Source organism: Budorcas taxicolor, chromosome 19 (genome assembly GCF_023091745.1).
Source record: "Budorcas taxicolor isolate Tak-1 chromosome 19, Takin1.1, whole genome shotgun sequence".
NCBI classification, from domain to species: domain Eukaryota; kingdom Metazoa; phylum Chordata; class Mammalia; order Artiodactyla; family Bovidae; genus Budorcas; species Budorcas taxicolor.
In genome coordinates this window covers 60463191-60481254 of record NC_068928.1, presented here as the reverse complement: position 1 = coordinate 60481254, position 18064 = coordinate 60463191, and the positions used below count along the sequence as shown (strand labels likewise).

Sequence of the window (18064 nt, the reverse complement as noted above, 5' to 3'; positions counted from 1 at the left end):
AAAGGTCAAAGGTCTTTCGCATAGCGTGTGTATGTGTGTGTGTGCGCACTGGCTATTAAACACATCACTGTCTCTATAGGAATATGAACGGCAGACTGACCTGCAGGACATAAACCACTTGCTGTACGAGCACAACTCCTGCAGCAAAACGCCCCAGACACGATGTGATTCAAGCTCTTCAGGAGGCGTCTGGGGCAATTCAAGAGACAGCAATGCTGCTGACCACGTGAAACGCAAACGTTAGTGAGCTCAGGCCCACGTCTGCTCCTCCATCGACGCCTGGAAAAGTGAACTGGACACGCCGAAATGGATCTCCATGCCCACGTCGTCTCCTACTTAAATGAAACTTAAGGGGAAAAATGCTGGTTCAACAAGGCTCAGATTGTATGTGCAAGAAAGGGAGGAATATACAGCGAGGATTTGCTCAGAAAGATAGTGAAAGAAAGGAAAACAGCAAGTCTTTGTATCTGAGCTCATGGGACCGAGCGCCTTCCTTTTAGAGCCAGAAGCTAATATGAACATGAGGCGACCTTGATTAATTCTCATTCATGTCGGCAGAGGGGATCAACTTAAGTAAACTGATGTTAGCTCCGTGACCTACTGCATATTTGCTTTAAGAGCTGATTTGTAGCTGAAACATGGTGGGCTTCTTCCCTCTGATTCATCCATTACTCAGAAGGCCCTGGCTTCTTAGAATTCTTAATAAAATTCCAATAGTTTTCATCAGCGGTCATCAAACACGGCCAAACCCTGTTTCAAAGTGCCTCTTTTTGCCTTTTGCTACCAACCTGACCTATCTCTAGCTTCTCCTGGTTTCAAATCTTGATCGTTGAGGGCATATTTACCTTCTTAAACAAAGCTTTAATTCACTTACATCCCTTTCCAAAGCCGTTTCACCAGCTCCTAGGTATCTGCAGAATAAAGCCCAAGCCTCCGGCTTGGCCCCCACTGTGAATCCCGCCCACTCCCACGTCGCATGCAGTGTAGACAGGCTTCCTTGCTCTCTCCTAAACAGGGCTGCTTCAGATGTCCACCCGGCTTCCCTGATGGCTCAGCTGGGAAAGAATTTGTCTGCAATGCAGGAGATGCAGGTTTGATCCCTGGGTGGGGAAGATCCCCTGGAGGAGGGCACGGCAACCCACTCCAGGGTTCTTGCCTGGAGAATCCCATGGACAGGGGAGCCTGGCGGGCTGCAGTCCGTGGGGTCACAGAGTAAGACACGACTGAGCACACGCAGGTGTCCACTGTGCTTGTTCACACCTCGGCAGGTTCACACTCTCAGTTCCACCCTCGACCTGAAAAGCACCTTTCTGAGTCTGGTCCACACAGTGAAGAGGACTGAGCTCACTTCAGCCCAGGCCCCCTCCATTCCTTGCAAGGAACGTCCCATGCCTGCCTGCTTCCCTGAGAAGGGGTGACATCTCTGCCCACCTGCTGTCCAGCTCCTAGCCGTGAGCATTACCGGCTGACCTCAGGTCCTGGAGAGAGCCTGGCACACTCCAGGGGTTCAACAAAACTCAGTAAACTCTGCTGAACAAATGCGAGACATCTGACTGTTAATACAGCATGACCACCCACTTTCTCCCTGAGGCCAGGGGACTTTCCTAGCCCCCTTCAGGTGAGAAACAACATCTAAGCAATTTAACTCTGATAAAGTTTGCTTTGACACAGAAAAAGCAGAACTTCCTCCGTGATCCTTCAAGAAATGAGAACTCCCCATCCCCCCCACCCCCCACCGCCTCCATCCCGCCCCAGCACTGAATTTCAGATTCCCCAAAGCGACCTGGACCTGTGCTCACTAAATAAAACTTTGCATCTTCTCTGCAGCCACCTCCCCCTGGCCAAATCACCAGCGAATTCTCCAGGCAAGAAAAAGGTTTTTTAAAAATGGACGTTTGAGGTGGGAGAAAAGAAACGTCTACAGGCAGGAACCGTCCAACTGGTACCGCCCTGCAAACACGTGAACCCCGAAACTGACTTTCTGAGCCGGCCGAGTGGTTTTCAGCCAAACCAATGTTTTTTAGCTGCTGTTTCGGGGGCTTTTGGAGAACACAGATGCCCGCTCCCCTCGGCCTTGCCCAGCTTCTTCTGTCACCGGGTACCGAGTGCGTGTCCGACTTGTTTACCTGGACGCAAGCTCTGCCGCCTCCAATCTTCCCGCGCAGCGACCCGCGCGACCACGTGTCCTGAAGTCAGAGCCCCGCGGACTCCGCGCAGGAACTACACTTCCCAGCGGCCCCCGCGCCCTTCGCAGGAAGGACGTCTGCGCACTAAGATACTCAGTTCCAAGTTTGGAGCTTTTAGCTGCCAGCCCTGGCCCATCATGTAGCTGCAGCACAGCCTTCCCTAACGTTGCAACTGGGGGGAAAATCACTTTCCACTCTGCTTTGCAAGGCGTGCATTTCCATCTGGATCCCCTGGAAGTCCATCTGCTGCCTCGGTCAAGAGAAAGTCCACTTGCATGAAGATTGCACGCCTGCAGCTTGCATCTTTGTTGCAAAACTAGCTACAGAAGAGAAGCAAGGCAAAGTCTTTTGTGCTCCCCTCCCCCATCAAAGGAAAGGGGAAAATGTCTCAGTCGAAAGGTAAGAGCCTGTTTGCATTACTTGCAAAAAATGCAAAGGGTTGTGCATGCATTTATGAATGCATGGATGCAATTTACGCCTGGCGATTGCATTTTTAAGTTTGAGGTTTTCCACAGCTCAGTTGCATTTCCTGTTTAGTATGTGTCTTTTTTTTTTTTTTTTTTTGCAGACACAGAGAGTTCCTGTAAGGCAGGGCTTGCAGTTCAGCTGTGCATTGACGTTATTTGCATTCTTCTGCTAGGATTGCTGAGCTCTTTTTTGCCTTTTGCCCAGTCAGGAGAGATAGAGCAGGTTGGTAGCGTCTGAATGTGCAATGCTTTATATAATTGTAAAATTCTGTAGTATGCACAGATATAATAGGTAATCTTATATGCGACAGGAATACGAACTTTTTAAAAAGTCGGTAGATGAAGATGAAAGGTAAAACTTGAGTTCAACTAGTAGGAAATTAATGTAATCTTATATTCCTTTGGGAATGAACCGTTGCGGTGCTAGTATTTAGCTAAATTTCCATTGATATTGCTCTGAACATTAAGCAACTTTTGATTTATAAAGGAAGTAAAGGTGAGTGATAGCCTTTTACAAAAAAGCAGACAAGACGTCTTTCTCTTCCGAGATTTTGCACTTCACGCTAATTGCTTATTGGTTCACAGTATTTAGAAGCAGCAATAAGGACACCGATGTTTTATGTTTTCCCATTTGGGAGATGCTTTGCATCTCCAGGGAAAATATTGGGAGAAAACTGTACTTCTAAGCTTTACCCCAAGGTGGGAGGACTGCACGGTTTCATTGACAACCAGAATGAAATCTTTTAAGTGTGTAATTGCCTATATTTAGCATAGGTCAGACGTTCAGGGTTATGGTTGTTTTATGTTTTATTTTTCCTTGAAAAAATTTTTTTATGTTTTTTACACAGTTGTATTTTACAGACCTAATGTCAGGCTGGGGGATTAAAAATACAGAGATCCTGACGTGACATTATAGAGCTGAGGCTATGTTATCAGGTGGCCCTGAGACTGTGACTTGTTTCAGAACAAATCCTCCTTGAGCATGGGGAAAGCACATGCCCTCTGAGAACGTATGCAAGGGAGAGGTGGGCGCCGGGGAGGGGAGGGGGCTCCGCAGGGTGAGTGAGTAAGTCCCAGGGAGTTCAAGTGTCTCCTGCGCGTCCTGCTGCTCCTTGGGGGAGCTGTGTCACTTTTTAGGTCTGTGTGATGGGAGTGGGAGCCACACATCTCAGTCCAGGAAGGAAGTAGCATATATTCTCACAAATTCAAAGTAAGGCTCTTTCTTTTCTCTGGGTATTGGGAGAAAATGAAATCTGAAAAGCTAAGAGCGCCCAAGTACCCAGGAATTGGCATTGTGAAGTGGCAGTGTTCCTTAGTATCGGTAAAACCTGTGAGTACCGTCTCCTAATTGAGCAGAGAAATAATAGCTTGAAAGGGCTTTCCAGGCTCTGATGTATGAGAGAGATGGCATCTGGCTACTCTGTGTCTGCTGTATATTCCCTCATGCATTCGGGTCATTTTAGTGTATGAGGGGATACATGATGATAGCTGTGTATCTGTGTATATGTGTGTGTGGGTGTGTGTGTGTGTTGGGCACAGGATTTGGGGACATATAAAAATATTTCGTATGTAAGTGTTTCATTCAAGGAATTGTGTTTGGTGAAACAGAGCATGCATGCAAATCATTGTGATGAAAGATAATTGCTTAGATCATGAAGCGAAATGGTGCATTTGTAATTTAGAGATGGCAGTGGTCTTCTCCTCTCTGGGAGACAAGAGGGTGGTGCTCTAGTGAGCTTATCTTTGGACCTTAGGGTTTAAACTCAATCATGTTTCTTTGTGCATTGTAGGGGCTCGCTCCTAAGGCAGCTCCCTCCTAGCAGAGGAAGTTGGGAAGCTGACAGAGAAGTTAGCCTGACCCTCTTCCATGATGGGGTGCTCCCATAATAGAGCACGTGCTGGCAGTCCTTCACATGGATCCCCGTTTATCCAGGTGGTTGTCTTGATTGGATCCCACGTGGAAGGTGCCTCTGGTGTGAACGTGGGGTTCCTGTCCAAAAGGAAAACTTTTTGATGGAAGGAAGTGTGTGATTATTTCAGAAATGGCAGAGACTTTTGGCCTGGACTTTTCAGTGTGGACCTGGTCTAATTCAGCTACGGTAGTCTCAAATGGCCAAGAATTTTTTTTTTTTTCGCAGTACCAAACTTCTTTGTAATACTATAACCAAATGAAATGAAGGAAAAGCAAAAGGTGGCTACAACCTCATAGTAGTGAAGAATTTAACAACATGTTCAATTCAAGGACCTTTACGAACCTTCTAGATCACTGTAATTCAGTTTTTCAGACCTCTAATTTAAGGCACAGCAGAGGCAAAAGAATTACAGACTCCCTGGGAGCTGGGAGGGCTGGCTTACTCCTCTCCAGCCTCACCAACAGTGAAATTCCCAGAAAGAAGTTCTTAAAAAGAAATTTTGTTTTCCACAGTTGTAACTTTAGGTGGTATGCTTTTCAGCTTGTTTATATTAGCTGTCTGGGGTTGAGCTGACATTTTTCAAATATTAAAGTGGCAGAATGCCTTTTGAGGAAATCTGAAATGTAAGTTAACAGGAAGGGCACCCAGAGAGTGCAGGAATTCCTGCACTTTACCGGAAGACAGGCTACAGGAAAATGTGTCATCTACATTACCCCGGAGAGTAAAGCTATTGTTATCAGCCACAATGATCTGAGGGAGGGACAACCAGAGGGAGGGAGTCTGGCATCCCCCAGTTCACCTGAAAAGAGAGAAAAAGTTGGACCCTGTTACCAATGCACTTTTCTCACTCCCCCCTCGACTCACCTTTAAAAAATATTAGTTTGTCTTTGTTTAAAATAGTGATAGGTACATTGTGTCATGGGGACTGTGTATCAGGCACAGTTCAGAAGCCTGTAGAGGAAAGTGACAGGCAAGGACTGTCAAGGGACCCACCCCTACTGTGGGTTTTTTGCTTCTGAAATTCATGCCAGCCTGGGAAATGAAAAGTGTACATTTCTCATTCTGTAAATTCCTTTGCTAGGTTGTACCCGAGAGACTCGTCATGCTTAGCCTGTAATCTGAGCCAGTCTGTTTTATAACCTCGTACATCTCAGGACATAAAATCAGAAGAGGTGGCCTGGGTTTCCTGAGTTTGTTTTGTATCCATGTGGCATTCACGACTTTACAGCATGCAGGTCGGCAGCAGGGGCTTCCCCGGGGGTCTCTGGGTGGTAAATCTGATGCTGGAGGAAAGGGTTGAGATTCTTGTTCCTTTGTTTTTCACAGATTAGTATCATTATAACTGCTTTACATTATTTTAAAGTTTGAAAGGTCTATAAGGAATATTTTTAAAACTTAGGAAAGTGCCTAAGTAATACTTTTCTGTAGAAACAGTTGAAATTGTAGGAAAGAAAAACAAGAATCATTAGTGATTGCAGTGTACATTTTGGCATATATCCTTTTGGACTTTTTTCCTATTCTGATATATATGTGAATATGAATAAATGCACAATGTTTATAAAATGATTTAGTTGCCTTTGGCTCACTTGCCAATAATACTGTGAAATAGTCAAAGTTAATATGTCGCTTCATTAATAATCTAATTCTAACACTAGAATTTATTTAAGTAGAACATGGATGTTTATTGGCTTTCAGCGTTCTGAGCTCTGCTATGATGAATGTCCCAGTTCAGACATTATATGCACTGTGGCCTTCGACTAAGTTCCAGGACATAGAACTACAGGTTACGAATCTCTGACTCTTCCCCATGCTGCGCTCTTTTCTTCACCTTTTAAAAACAACTCTTTTATTACTATGAAAACAATATATACTCATTGGAAAAAAAATTCAAGCGGAAGAGAAATTCAAAACAAGAAAATAAGACTCGCTCAGAGTCACAGAACCCACAGCTGACTCCTGCTGACTTTTCGGTGACTGTCCCTGCATGTGAACACACGTGCGCTTCTACACTGCATGTGGTATTTTGCAGCTCGCTTTATACTGGACCGTGTATCATCGGAGAGCTTTCCACAGGCATGCACGTACAGCTTCCTCCTTCATTTTCGCAGTTGCTCATTTTAATTTGTAAGAAGGTAACTGTTTCATCGGTCTCCAGTTGGACTCTCAGAGAGTTCCACTTTTTTATAGCTATGCACAATACTGCAGGGACTGTAACACCTTGAACACACGTGTTTGTACATGGGCCCAGCTGTCTCTGTAGGATGGATCCCTAGGAGAGGGAGTGCTCAGCGGAGGCCGGCGTGGGCGTGCTGCTCCCCCCAGGCTGCCAACACTGCTTCTCACTCTCCAGTGAGGTTCGCAAGTGTTCATGCGCTCCTTTTAAGCATCCTGGTAAATGTTGCCACAGAAGTTACTCTTCATCGAGGTTCTGCACACGCCTGCATGTCAAATGGAGAGCACAGGCGACTCCGCACTCAGTGCTCGGTGGCGACCTAAATGGGAGTGAAGTCCAGAAGAGGGGGGTGCACGTGTGCACGTGGCTGGTTCACTTTGCTGCACGGCAGAAACCAACACAACATTGTAAAGCAACTACACGCCAATAAAAATCAATTCAAAAATAAACAGAATAAAATAGGTGATGAGCAAGGACCTACCGCAGGGCACAGGGAACTCTATTTAATACTCTGTAGTAGCCTGCGTGGGAAAAGAGCTTGGGAAGGAACAGATACATGTCTGTGTGTAACTGAATCATTTTGCTGGACATCTACAACTGATGCAGCATCGTGAATCAACTATACCCCAATATAAACTGAACAAAAAAAGGTTATGCTCTCTTTCCTTCATCCTGGGTATAATAATTTGAAAATTTGTTTTGCCAATTTGATAAAAAGTCTTACTATTTTACTCTCACTTGAATTTTTTTGGTGACAAAGAAGCTGGATTTTTCTTTTTGACATCTGTGTTTCATGTGTTTGATTTTTCTTTTCCTCATAAAATGTGTCTTTAAAAATTTTAATTTGGGGATCAGATTATTTTCAGAGTTAAGCCAGAACACTCCAAGATGGCAGAGTTTAGGTAATCATGGGTTCAAAGCTGGGTTCAACTTTCATGCATCTAAACAGTTTAATTCCCTAGTGAGTTCTAATTTTAATTTTAACCAAAATGTCTTGAGTAAACATATACTTTGTAGACTCATTTTGTTCTACTGTCCATAGCTATTCAAATCTGGATGACAATAATAAGGAAAGTATAATGATTTGATCTAAACTCCATCTGGAATTTACTAACTTCTGGACATCTGTGCATTTTCGGTTATCTCTACAGGCGAAAGTAGTTTTTCTTTGGTTTCATGAGTGATTCTCACCTAAGCACCTGGTTGTATTACGAGCATCATGGCAGAATAATTCTTTTTTTTTTTTTTAGCTTCATGCATAACAGCTAATCATAAAAGGGGTTTCCTTTGCTAGCTTTGTTGGAAGAATGAAGGCAAGGATCTGTTTTGATGACCCCCAAAATTATATCAAGTCAATCACTGTTCATATATTCCTGATACAGCCTTCCTTAGTCAATGCTCCTATTTATGCACCTTGATATTAAGTAGCAGGATGTACAGCTGTGGAAAAAGAGTTTTATAATCGAATTATCTCATTTTACAAAGGGCAAACAGAAGCTCTGAAAGAAGGTGATCTGCCCGAAGACTGAGCCATAGGTGGAACTTACACCTCCTGATTCTTTGCCCCAGCGTTCTTTTCACTAAACACTAGGAATCTACATTTATAAAACATTTTTTCCAGAGTCTGAGGATATTTCACATTTTTTTTTTTTTTTGTTTTGTTTGTTTTTGTGGGAAGCACGCTGGCGGGCAAGGCTGACAGTGCAATCAGCAGAGGTGCTCTCTGCTCCCGAGTGAGACTGTGATACTTGATCGCAGTGGTGGTTTTTTTTTTTTTTAATCAATTTTCTGCCAAAGGATATTTTGCAAATGCTCTCATTTTAATTCCAGTGCCTACACTATACAGCTGCCACTTTTAGCCACTGTAGTTGTTTGCCTTTTATGGATGATCTCTGAAAGCCTCTTGCTAGGTAGCTAACATTTCTTCTTCTGCATCTTTGCGACTCTGCCTCTTTGAGCTTATGAGCAATAGGTGCTCAATGAATGTCTGACAGTGCAAGTATTTTTCATCAGTGGCGCTCTCTATCATTTTTCATAAAAGGTGTGGGGTAATTAAATTTTAACATAGTTTTCCTGAGCTTCCTTTTCCACACTGATGTCTCCATTCTATCTTTGCTTGATTATTTGAAAGTTGCAAGGATAGCCTAAAAAGCAACTGAACCATTCCTGAAGAAGTGTCATTCTTCCTGCCTGGGCCTTCTAAGCAGGTTTAAAGATTGCGTGATCCTCACTCAGCTCAAAAAATACGCAGGACGAAGATGAGTTGTCTGGAGAGTCTGGTGGGATAGGATCGAAGTGAATTCCTTCATCCCGTGGTGGTTTTAGGAGCTGGTTTGCAAGTCACCTCTGAACTCGAGCATCTGAAGGGTTGTCAGAGATAAGCTGCCAGTTCTTAACAGCTGGCAGCCCTGTGACCGAGCAGGGACCTCTGCCCGGGTGAGCCCCAGTAGCAGTCTCCTCCTGGACCCACCACCACCACCACTGGCTCTGCCCATCTCAGTCTCGTTCCCGCTCTGCTTCCTCACGTGGTCTTCCTTCCTGTGAGCCGCTGAGAGGTTTGGTACACAGTTCCTGAAACCCCCTCTTTCTGCTGTGGAAAGGTATTCACGTTATAACCTACACACACACACATAAAGTCTATCACAAATCATCATAATTTGGTCCACTTAGTTCTGAGTTGTTCCTTGTTGGATCTCTCAGTCGTGTCCGACTCTGCGACCCCACGGACTGCAGCACGCCAGGCTTCCCTGTCCTCCGCTGTCTCCCAGAGTTTGCTCAAACTCATGTCCATTGAGCCGATGGTCTAGCCAACCATCCCCTCCTCTGTCACCCACTGAATAGGCTCTTGTTGGATCCCTCTTCGTCTGTTTTATTTTCTAGTCTGTGCATTTATCCTTAAGCTGGGTTGGGGTCAGCCTTGCTTTTACTTTTTTCCCTAGAGATAATTAGCTACAGATCTGAAGCCATCATAGCCCACACCCCATTACCCAGAGCTATCACTATCTATTATTTCTCAGTCACTTTTCACGTGGTGTGCTTTTGAACTTCACCTAAATCCCAGCAGGACAGATAGGCGCATGCGCGCTCAGTCAGGTCCGACTCTTTGCCACTCCATGGACTATAGCCCACCAGGCTCCTCTGTCCAAAGCATTTCCCAGGCAAGAATGCTGGAGTGGGTTTCCATTTCTTTCTCCAAGGAGTCTTCCTGACCCAGCCATGGGATCTGTGTCTCCTGCATTGGTGGGTGGATTCTTTACCACTGAACCACCTGTGAAGCTCAGGAGGACAGGTACAGTTATCGCTAATTTACAAATGAAGACGCTGGGGCTTTGGAGAGTTCACTAATGTCCCCGGGGCTGGAAAGCCAGCAGGCAGCCCAGGCAGGGTGCAAAGCCTGGCCTGTCTGGCTGCAGGGCGAAGCTCATCACTGGGGCCAACAAACCACAGCCTGGGGGCCAAATCCGGACCCACCTGTTTTTTTTTAAAATTTATTTATTTTTAATTAAAAGATAATTGCTTCACAATATTGTGTTGGTTTCTGCCATGTATCCACGTGAATCAGCCAGCCTGTGAGCCAAAATGGTTTACACATTTACAAATGATTGGAAAAAAGAATTAAAAAGAATAACGTTTCATGACACAAGAAAGTTATATAAAATTCGAAGTCAGTGTCTACCGATAAAGTTTTCTTGGGACACAGCTCTGCACATTCATTTCTGTGTGGCTGAGGGCTGCTCTCTCCCCCGCAATTGTGTAGTCCAATCACTGTGATGGAGACTGCGTGTCCTGCAGAGCCCAGAATATTGACTCTCTGGTCCTTTTGAAAAAAAGCTTGGTGACCTTGCCCTTTGTGACTTTCCCCAATCACGTGATGACCTCTGGTCCATATTACAGTCCTCTTTGGCTTTAATTGGAAGTCGTTAACCTGGACTGGCCGCTCACCCGGGACGCGGCCGGTGCCCTCGGGCCCCGCCCACAGGAAGCGTCTGAGCTCCGGCTGTGAGATTGGGGGGCCACTGCTCATTTCCGCCGGCTGAGCGGCCGGCTCGTTGGACCACCCCGAGTCCTCTCCCCTCTGCCGCACTCTCCCTGTTTGCTTTGCGTTTCTCTTATGTTCTCATCTTTCTTTTCGCGCCCCTTGGAGAAACTGATCATTAGTCTTCCCCTGGTCGCTTCATCCTCCACTTCTTTGTCCCACATTTTGCGCAGAAAGCCAATGAACTAAAACCAAGTCGTGCTCCCACGCTGCCGGCTTTTTGGGTTGGTATCGTGACACAGCTCAGGGCTGCCATCGGGGCTTTTGTGTGGATGAGGACAGGACCCGCCTTCCGTCATCATCCGTCTCACCCGGGCAGGTTATCGCCTCCTGCAAAAGCTGGAACCATTGTCCCACCTGGTGCTCGCGCTCTGTACTCAGTCGTGTCTGACTCATGGCGACCCCCTGGACTGTAGGCCGCCAGGCTCCCCTGTCCATGGGATTCTCCAGGAAACAATACTGGAGTGGGTTGCCATTTCCTTCTCCAGGGGACCTTCCTGACCCAGGGACTGAACCCGTCTCCTGCGTCGGCTCCGTTGTCAGGCAGATGCTTGACCACTGATGCCGCCTGGGAAGCCCGTTTTCTCATATGAGCTCCCCCAAATCTGGGTGGACAGTTGCCTTTTGTGTGTGAGGGTCCTGTTGCTTTCAGAGTCGCTGATATTGTGGAGGCTGTGTATTAATATTTATCAGGGAAGGTCCTGGCAAAGGTTCCAGAAATGAGGGAAGGGGACGACGTGGAGGGAGGTAACGTGAAGACGGAGTTGCTTTGGATGGATGAGCCCAGATTGTTCATCATCTCCAAAGTGAGGTCTGCTTTAGCCCCCTACAAGGAAGCGCTGTCATTCCTGTGATCCAAGATGGTAGCATCTCTGTGGAGGCTTTCATATTCCAGATAACTGTGCTCAGCGATGAACGTATCTCATTCTCACCTCAGCAGGGCCTGATGTGATGATGCCCCATTTTTTATATGAGCAACTGAGGCCAGAGGTTAAATGTCACGGTTGACTGTGACAGAGCAGAGCTTTAATCACGGTCTGTGTGACCCCAGCACCTGATTTCCTGGCTCCTCCACTTGAGAGGCCACTCCATCATAAACGTCTGAACCCATTACCTGGAAGGCACGGTTGGAGACAGAGAGCATGGATGGGTTCCGGGGGAACTTGTGCACACCAGAGTCACGTGTTGTCATTAGGAGGGGCTGACCGGTGTCTCCCTGTGGATAGGTTCCTTTTGAGATGTTCCTTTGAGCCTAAAATATTGAGTCTGACTCATCCTGAGAGTTCAGGTGGAATTCCAAGTACAAACTGCCCACTGGTTGAAGGAAGCTGGTTACGATTGGTCTACTGACACACTGGTGTGTACAGACCAGTAGACAGAAATTTGTCGAGGATCAGTAATGAACGGTGATTCCGTTACCTGTCTTAGAGTCTGTAACTAAGCAGATCTAAACCGTATGTGTTTCCGTGCACATCCAAGTGAAACTGCTTTAAAACAGTAAGAAGAACACAGCCCGTTTGGCAACACACCTCAGTAGAGGAATAATGCCCTGTTGGGTTAGTGATTTCTTCTTGGTTGTGTCTATGTAAATGTGACAAGTGCAGTTTCCTTGAAACTGTGAATGAACCTGCATCTTCCCTGTTTTCCTTTTCTACTGGAAGGTGTGGAAGAAACCAGAATTAACTCATTTTTTCTGTGGTTGAAGAGGTAGGTGTGAATCTTCTTTCAAGGCAATGAATTCTCTCCCAGGTTTCTCTCCTCTCAGAGCAGAAACTGAGGTTCCAGCCGCTTCCTGTGGTCCCCCGAGGAAGCCCTGGGGGTGGATGGCGGGGTGGTCAGGCACAAGGTATCCATTCCTTTCCTCTGTCCCCCCTCCTCCAACCCCGCATGGGAAGGATGAGTTAGAGATAAGAGTGAAGCAAGAACCTGGAGAACCAGTAGGAGCAGAATGGCTCAGACCTGCAGCTCCTAAGTCCTACTAAATTTATAGATCAGTCTAACTGGAACTGACTTCTTTACTGCAAGTTTAAGCCTTTTATCCCAAGATAAATGTGTGATTTATTTAAGTTTTCCTTTATGTACCTCAATAGAAATATAACATTTTCTCCCAGATGATTCTGCTGGTTTCTAGTTAAACGTATTCCTAGGTATTAAAAAAAACCACCAACAACAACTTTCTGTTGCTACTGTTAACATATCTAGAGGTATATTTATCAATAATGATAACATTAGTTGCTCAGTTGTGTCTGACTCTTTGTGACGCCATGAACTGTAGCCCACCAGGCTTCTCTATCCATGGAATTCTCCAGGCAGGAATAGTGGAGTGGGTTGTCATTCCCTTCTCCAGGGGATCTTCCTGACCCAGGGATTGAACTCAGGTCTCCTGCATTGCAGGGAGAATCTTTACTGTCTGAGCCACCTGGGAAGTCATATTTATCAATATCTATCTATATATAGTGATATACAGAGTGATATTTAAAATATATAATATATAAACAAATGCATGAAAGTGAAAAGTGAAAGTGAAGTCGCTCAGTCGTGTCCGACTCCTAGCGACCCCATGGACTGCAGCCCACCAGGCCCCTCTGTCTATGGGATTTTCCAGGCAAGAGTACTGGAGTGGGGTGCCATTGCCTTCTCCAATCTATATATAGCGATATACACAGTGATCTTTAAAATATATAATATATAAGCAAATAACTTAAAAAAACACTGTTTTATATTGGAGTATCGCCAATTAACTATAGTTTATCGGCTATGAATTATAGTCAATAGTTTCTGGTGGACAGCAAAGTAACTCAGTTGTACGTTTACATGTATCCATTCTCCCCCAAACTCCCCTCCCATCCAGGCTGTCACATAACACTGAGCAGAGTTCCCTGAGCTGTGCAGTAGGTCCTCGTTGGTTATCCATTTTAAATGAAGCGGCTAAACAGGTACCATTTTGACAGTTATGTTCAAGGTACCATGCTGGGGGGAACTGGACAGAAATGTGCTCTGCTCTGTTTTGTAACTCACTAGGGGCCTTGAAGAATCAACTTGATCTTACCTTCCATTTCCTGACCTGCTGAATGGAGACTGACACTCACTGCACTTATAAAAACTTCAGCAACATGGGGCTTCCCTGGTGGTCCAGCGGCTAAGACTCTGGGCTCTTAGCACAGGGGGCCCGGGCTGGGGAGCTGGATCCCACATGCCACAACGAAAGGTTCTGCATGCCTCAACTAAGGCCTGGAGAAATAAATCAATCAATATTTTTAAAAAAGATAATAATTGTAAGGTACTTAAAACAGTGCCTGGTACGTAGCACTGCTAAGTCTGCTAAGGCGCGTCAGTCGTGTCTGACTCTGTGCGACCCCATAGACGGCAGCCCACCAGGCACCCCCGTCCCTGGGATTCTCCAGGCAAGAACACTGGAGTGGGTTGCCATTTCCTTCTCCAATGCAGGAAAGTGAAAAGTGAAAGTGAAGTCGCTCAACCGTGTCTGACTCTTAGCGACCCCATGGACTGCAGCCCACCAGGCTCCTCCATCCATGGGATTTTCCAGGCAAGAGTACTGGAGTGGGGTGCCATTGCCTTCTCCAGGAGCATAGTAAGCACTCAATAAATCATAGCTATTAAAAAAAAATTAAGCAAGGCTATGTGTGTAATGTGCTTTGGGCAGTGCTTGGCGTTTGTTTATTTATACAGTATTTATTGAGACCCCTGCTGGGTTTGAGGTACTGGGTAATAGTAAGCTCGCTATAAACATAACCCTCTTTCTCTCTCTCCGTCTCCTTAAGGAGCTTATAGTCTAGTCAGAGGTAAGATCGCAGAGAAATGTATAGAATACAAGCTAGAATCTTAGATATGCTTAGAATAGACACTGGATTAGAAAGCCTTACAGAGGAGGAGGAGATCAGGAGAATTTTCACCATGAGTGTATTAGTATCAATCAGATTTTCACAGTCAATGAGAAAGTCATGACCAACCTAGACAGCATATTAAAAAGCAGAGATGTCACTTTGCTGACCAAGGTCTATATAGTCGAAGCTATGGTTTTTCCAGTAGTCATCTATGGATGTGAGAGTTGGACCATAAAGAAGGCTGAGCCCCAAAGAAATGATGTTTTTAAACTGAGGTCTTGGGGAAGACTCTTGAGAGTCCCTTGGACAGCAAGGAGATCCAACCAGTCCATCTTAAAGGAAATCAGTCCTGAATAGTCATTGGAAGGACTGATGCTGAAGCTGAAACCCCAATACTTTTGCACCTGATATGAAGAGCCAACTCATTGGAAAAGACCCTGATGCTGGGAAAGACTGAAGAAAAAGGAGAAGGGGGCGACAGAGGATGAGATGGCATCACCAGCTCAATGGACACAAATTTGAGCAAACTCCAGAAGATCATAGGGGCTTCCCTGTAGCTGAGACGGTGAAGAATCTGCCTACTATGCAGGAGACCTGGGTTTGATCCCCAGGCGGGGAAGATCCCCTGGAGAAGGGAATGGGAACCCACTCCAGTATTCTTGCCCGGGAAATCCCATGGGCAGAGGAGCCTGGCAGGCCCTGAAAAGAGTCCATGGGATCACAAAGAGTTGGACATGACTTAGTGACTGAACGACAAGAAACACAGGCAGAACAATTTCTTAGAAGAATGAAAAAAGAGAAGATGGCCTTAGGAAAATCTCCGGAGTTTCGAAGACCTTATGTATGTTTTCTAAGAACTTCCTTTTTCTACTTACCTCAATCCTGTACTCACTGCTTATGATCACACTAGGTTAACAAGCAAAACGTGTCCTATGTCATACTTTTAGGTGTTTTTTTTTTTTTTTTTTTGGATTGTGGAAACTCCAGGAAACCTAGAGGTTAATAGTTAAACAAGTATATCATATCAGCTGGGTTTATGGGCACAGTGTAATTATATAAGCAAGCTGTTGGTTCAATAATCAACGTCTTGCTAGGTCACAGAATACTTTCCAGAGCATGACCACAGCTGCAGTTTTCATTCTTTCGTAACCTGCCAACCTGCCTTTTCCATTTCTCAGTCCCTTCTGCCTCTTCTAGAATCATCTGAAGGCAGTTGAAAAGAAGGAAAACCGTCCTTCTGAATTCTCCTTTTACTTTTGAAAAGTGAAAGTGTTAGTCGCTCAGTCATGTCTGACTCTGTGTGATCCCCTGGACTGTAGCCTGCCAGGCTCCTCTGACCATGGAATTCTCCAGGCAAGAATACTGGGGTGGGTTGCCATTCCGTTCTCCAGGGAATCTTCCCGACCCGGGGATCGAGCCCTTGTCTCCTACACTGGCAGGGAGGTTCTTTACCACTGAGCCCCTAGCGATGACCCCTTTTACTCTGACCTGAGGAGAAATGCTCTAGAAAGTTCTTTGTTTTACCAAACTTACTTTCTCAAGCCTGATACCAGGGAGCTGGCCAGGGAGTTCATACATTTTTGTGTGTTTTTTTAATTTCAGGAAAATTCCATGTAAAAGAGAAATATATTTAATACAGTTGGCATTTCCATACAATTGTTAGATTACATTCTTTTTTTTTCTTTCAGTATCTTGGTTTGACAAACACAGTGGCCTATAGCTCTGGAATTCACAATAGACTATTTCTCGGTGTAATAAGCACTGAGTCACCTTCTTGCTCCCAGTGACTTCAGTCAACTCAGGGTCTGTGGAGTGGATTAGGTGGGTGGGTTGGTCACTGCCCCCCCTGCCCGCCCCCCAGTCTGAGTCAGGAAAGCCGTGGGGCGGTTTGTGGGTCCTCACCTTGCTGAGCAGTTAAAGAGGCCACGTGACCCAACCAGGGGGATAGGACCTGCCAGGCCTGTGACCTCCTGCAGGTGGCTTGCCAAGTCTCCGTGCTTGGGACTTTGATCCTGAGTAAGCTTCTAGTTTTATAGATAAAGAAGGGGGAAAATGTAGATTTAATTCTGAAATTGATTTAAGAATGAGATGGAAGTTTGGCTATGTCAGGGTTGTTATTTTTCAGTCGTGAAGTCGTGTCCAAATCTTTCGAAACCCTGAGGACTGTAGCCTGCCAGACTTCTGTGTCCATGGGGTTTCCCGGGCAAGGATACTGGAGTGGGTTGCCATTTCTTCCTCCCGGGGATCTTCCCGATCTAGGGATGGAACCTTCATCTCCTGCATTGGCAGGCAGGTTCTTTACCTCTGAGCCATCTGGGAAGTCCACGTTGAGGTTAGGATGACGTTTTTCAAGTCACATTTCAGTCTTTCTTTTCTGATGTGACGTGTCTAAAGATAAGACCTCAGATGGATGAGACTGCGTGTGGGAGGCCAAGGGCCAGATATTGGTATTTCATGGTTGACTTTAACATGCATTATTGAAGAATTATATAAATAATCTGCAGCTTGCCTTGGGTTCAGTGACTACAAAGTCAGCTAGATGTCCATCTGTACCTTCAAGAAGCTCACTGACTGGGGGGATGTGTCTGTCTGCATGGGCCGCTGTAATGGAGTATGGTTGATGGGGTGGCTTGCACAACAGAAACGCATTGTCTCTTGGTTCTGGGGGCGGGACGTCTGAGATTCAGGTGTCAGCAGGGTAGATTCCTTCTGAGAACTAACCAGGGAGCGTCCGCTCCGCTCTGTGCCCCTGGCTTCTGGGGGCTTGCCGGTGACCTTTGGTATTGCTTGGCTCCTAGAAGCACCTCCCAGATCCTTGCCTTCACTGTTGCCTGAGCTTCTCCCATGGAGGTGCCTTTGTCAAATTTCTCCTTTTTACCCACACATCAGTCCTGTTGGGTTGGAAGCTCACCCTAATCCTGTAGGACTCACTTTGATGATATATTGGCTGCGGTTCAGTCGCTGAGCCATGTCCCACTCCTTGCGACCCCAGGGACTGCAGCACGCCAGGCTTCCCTGCCCTTCAGCACTCCCGGAGTTTGCTCAAACTCGTGTCCATTGATGATATATGCAATCGCCCAATTGCTCTGTAAGAGAAATTCTCCCTTTCTGGGAAGCTGGGCGTTAGGAAGGGGAAGGGCCACAGTTCAGCCCACAGCATGAGAAGATGAGCGTGTCAGCAGGCTAACGCTGCGGCATGTGACACGCGCATCCGTTTTGGTACAAGGTGCAGAGGCGGGAGAGGGCACCCCTCCTGGGGGAGAGCCTGCGGGTCTGGGGGGATGTCAGCTTGGCAGAACGGAACTTCTGGTTGGCGCTTCTCGCGAGAATCAGCGAGTGAAATGGGAGACGTGCCCCGTGGTCCCCGAGCCCACTACCTGCTGTTCCGTCTGATTTTCTGTCGTTAGCGCTTCTAAGCCAGGGGAGTGGGGGGAGGCGTGTGTG

At 46.1% G+C, this 18064-nt stretch overlaps 1 protein-coding gene across 2 annotated transcripts in view; it reads left to right on the top strand.

The window, feature by feature from the left end:
- Positions 1-2317: 2317 nt before the first annotated feature.
- Positions 2318-18064, top strand: part of MAP2K6 (mitogen-activated protein kinase kinase 6) — a 107703-nt gene continuing 91956 nt past the window's right edge. The window contains exon 1 of one of the 2 annotated variants that reach the window (XM_052658315.1): positions 2318-2585. In XM_052658315.1, the coding sequence (XP_052514275.1) occupies positions 2570-2585 (16 nt within the window). In that variant the 5' untranslated portion in view covers positions 2318-2569. Of the gene's footprint in view, positions 2586-5770; positions 5802-18064 lie in introns of those variants that run through there. The other variant, XM_052658316.1, reaches the window with a different exon arrangement.